We start from the raw sequence: 3,906 nt of genomic DNA, 5'->3' as shown, positions 1-3,906 counted from the left end.
CTTTCCACAAACATTTCCAGAAATCATGCTTTGGATGGCAGCAAAGCTCCAGAAAGTACCACTAGACAGCAAGATAAATGGATAACCTGAGAGCACTAGGTATTCCACATTAGTAGGAATAGTTGCTTAAACACCTCCAGCGTCTCCACTGCCCACAGAACAATCGACTAGAAGACAGAGCAGCTCCGAGACTGAAAGTCTTTCATGTTCCAGAGCAAAAGTAAGTAAGGTTTAGAAGAACCTAAAAGCTATTCTCTGAATATTAGGAAGTTCCTACTATTAATTATTCACAAATAATTAAACTATTACTTTGAATGTGAGAAAAAAATGAAAAAATAAGGGAAATTAAAATTTATTATATTCATAAATTAATTTTATGATTATAAAGAAATCAACCCACGATTTTTTAAGTTTTAAATCAGGGACACAAATATTTAAAAATGAACCAAAAGTTTTATTTTTATTAAAAACATTATTTTTTATTTTTATAAAATGGTTCAAAAGGCATCTAAATGTAAAAAAAATAAGAACAACAAATCCGTTTTCCAATTTCCAATTTTAAATTAGGTTAGTAGTTAATCTCAATCAACAATATAAATTTCAAAAAAATATATCATAAATAAAATATACAAAACTCAAATATTTCAAATTGAAATTTATAAATGAAATTAAGACAAATTGAGAACTTATAGTGAGCCTTAAATTCCTTTTAAAGATTGCTAAAAGTTTCTTGAACACCTAACTAACACTCAAACAATCTTACACACAAAAAATAAAAAATTCGGGCAAGGGTTTGAAAAAATAAAAAAATAAGGAAAATACATATTTTTAGTGTATAGAACAATAACGTCTTTGGAAAAAATATTATTTAGAAGTTCAATACTTGGTTACACGTGAGAAAAAACATTCATTCTATTTTTAACGTTTACTCATAATATTTTTTCTTTCTATTTACATAAAATATTTTATACACATTTTATCCATTTATTTGTCAATTCATATCTGATCTAAAATAACTAGCCTATGCCTCAATACTAAATTTAAAGTTAATACTTATTAAATAGGATAATAATTTTAAATATAATAATAATTATTCACAAATAAATAAACTAATACTTCTATAGGGGAATTAAAATTTATTATATTCATAAATAATATATTAATGTGTTTTAGTTACTAACATTTTTTTATAATATATTTTAAAGTTTACAAACATGACACTGTTTCAATTATTATAGTTTTATTTCCTATTTAAATATATATATATATATATATATATATATATATAAATAATATGGACTAATTAATATGTAAGGAATAATTTTCATTTTATTTATAAAGATCATATTTAATCATGAGTAATTAATTCTCAGCATCATAATAATATAACACCTTCCATATTGGATTGCTTGATCTTGTTTCCTAAATTTAATCTTCCGCAATTAGATTTAACCTGAGCCTAAATCAAATATTTTCTAAAGTATCTATACACCTACAAAGTGTAACGATTTAAGTTGTGTCTTTCTCCTATTTGACTTTTATATGTAAGTATTCATTCTATCTCACAAGTACTTTAATGGGTTATATAAATTTTATGTATAAACATATGAAGTATTAAAAAAAATCATTCTCCTTTTAAAAAATTACAAATTAATGCAATTTCAGTTAAACATGATAAAATATGAATATATGTGAAAAATAATAATGAAATCTTAAACACTGCAGTTCTAAATGTCACAAATTAATTGTAAATGAACAAAAAAAATAATAATAGTGAACAATAATAATTTTGAAAACAAGAACCAACATTGAAAATTAATTATAAATCAATGGAAAAAAATGACCCATATATCTTCCCCACCTCAAGATAACTTGATTTTACCGTTATAGTAAACTTAAAGTTCGCCATAGACAATTATTCAAAGCAACCGACGTTAACACTCGCTGCCATAGAGATAAGCATCAATCAGCTTTTGAATGATCCCAAGGATTTAATAGCTGACGCCCTAAGAACAATTTGGTGGTAGAAAGCTGCTATGGCCGCTCCGATGAAGGGTCCAACCCAGAAGATCCATTGATCATCCCAAGCTTCTTTTCCATAAATCACCGCCGCCCCAAAACTCCGAGCTGGGTTAATCCCGGTGCCGGTTATTGGGATCGTCGCCAAGTGAACAATAAAGACGGAGAATCCAATAGGAAGCGGCGCCAGAACCGGAACGTGTGAGTCACGCGCGTTTCTCTTAGGGTCGGTTGCAGAGAAAACAGTGTAAACAAGGACGAAAGTCCCAATAATTTCGGCTCCAAGTCCCGTGCCGGTGCTGTAGCCGGTGGCAAGCCCGTTGGCGCCGCCGCCGTATTCGACATAGTGAGTCTTTTGAAAGGCTTTGACCAAGCCACAGCCGCAAATGGCTCCCAAGCATTGAGCCACTATGTACAATACGGCTCGGACCAAGGACACCTTACGAGCCAAGAATAGACCGAATGTGACTGCTGGGTTTATGTGCCCACCTGTAAGATTATATTTAATTAGTTTTAGACAATCTTAAGGAGACATGTATAGTTTGAAATGAAATGTGACTGACCGGAGATGCCGGCGGTGCAGTAAACAAGGACGAAAATCATTCCGCCTACAGCCCAGGCAATGCCGAGGATCCCGACGCCTCCGCATTTATCGATGGCAGATTGGCTTTTGTAGCCGATGATGGTGAGGACAGTGATGTAGAGGAAAAGAAGAGTGGCTACAAATTCTGCGATGGCTGCTCTGTATAATGACCATTTTGTTAGCTCCTCTCGGTCAAACAGGGGTGCCGGCGGTGGGTCTTGGTAGTCCTTGGCGCTGAGTTGATATCCAACTTCAACGTCTATACCCATCGTTAAATCTTGCTGGTTTTTTCTATGAAGAAGAGAGAATGATCAATGGTTACTATTTATAATGTTTTCCCTTCTCTTCTAAATGGATATTCGGTTGTGTAGTGGCCCAGTGGGGACTTTTATATAATTCATTCTGAAAGATTTATTTTTAAAAAGTGAGAGTCCAGCACGGTTGATGGCATCATACATAAACTTTTTTTTGAGAGGGACTAAAGGGAAGTATACCAGTTTTATAATTTATTATAAGAATAATGAAACAGGTACACCACTACAAGACATATAACATAAAAACTTCTTATAGCCCACCCTTAAAAGTATATAATTTATTTATAATTAAAAAGTATTTATACTCTTAACACAAACAGGAAGCACTAATTATAAAATTTTAAATTTATACTCTAAGACTGATAGCGGATTCTAATTTTAAAAATTGAAATTAATTCGGTTAGATATCCATATAATTTTTAAATTAAAATATATGAATTAATTTGTTTAAAAAAACATGAAACAGGTCTATTTGAATTTGAACGAACAAATATTATTAATTTTGTTAATATATACATAATTAAAATATTATTTTATTTAAATTAATAACTTAATAAGATATTTTAAAATAATAATTAAGTAAATTAACTAGCTCTACCTACTACTATAAATTTGAAATGATTTTATTATAAAATAAAGTTAGAAATATTATACACAAACATTGAAAATTAACATATAAGTTCGACCACTTAACCAAATAAATTAATAATATTTTATATTATAAATTAAAAAAAATTGATCAACAATCTACCTCGGTACTGGTACTACCAATCTATCACTACCAATATATATTCAACATTTTAATCGATCAAACCAATAATATTTCTAATGGGATGTATTTGAGGTAAAAATCTTGAAGGATATTAGGTTTATGTAATTTTACAAGAAGAAGATAGAATGATTAAATGATTATGAGTTGAATGAGAATCAATTAATTATATTATTTTTTTTTATCATTTATAATATTTTTTTACCCCATCTTCACTTCAC

At 29.8% G+C, this 3,906-nt stretch overlaps 1 protein-coding gene across 1 annotated transcript; it reads right to left on the bottom strand.

The window, feature by feature from the left end:
- Positions 1-1,951: 1,951 nt before the first annotated feature.
- Positions 1,952-2,914, bottom strand: LOC124939749 (aquaporin PIP2-3-like). The gene is made up of 2 exons (XM_047480189.1): positions 2,583-2,914; positions 1,952-2,508 (listed from the first exon to the last, which is right to left on the bottom strand). The coding sequence occupies exons 1-2, from the start codon at positions 2,869-2,871 to the stop codon at positions 1,967-1,969; spliced, it is 831 nt and encodes a 276-aa protein (XP_047336145.1). The 5' UTR covers positions 2,872-2,914; the 3' UTR covers positions 1,952-1,966.
- Positions 2,915-3,906: the final 992 nt, after the last annotated feature.

Source organism: Impatiens glandulifera, chromosome 5 (genome assembly GCF_907164915.1).
Source record: "Impatiens glandulifera chromosome 5, dImpGla2.1, whole genome shotgun sequence".
Classification (NCBI taxonomy): domain Eukaryota; kingdom Viridiplantae; phylum Streptophyta; class Magnoliopsida; order Ericales; family Balsaminaceae; genus Impatiens; species Impatiens glandulifera.
This window is presented reverse-complemented; position numbering and strand designations above follow the sequence as displayed.

Bases quoted from the DNA above. Each gene is read 5' to 3' on its own strand.
- LOC124939749 (XM_047480189.1), bottom strand. From the start codon at position 2,871: ATGGGTATAGACGTTGAAGTTGGATATCAACTCAGCGCCAAGGACTAC. The intron at 2,509-2,582 runs GTCAGTCACATT...ATAATCTTACAG, and splicing joins CTGCACCGCCGGCATCTCCG to GTGGGCACATAAACCCAGCA.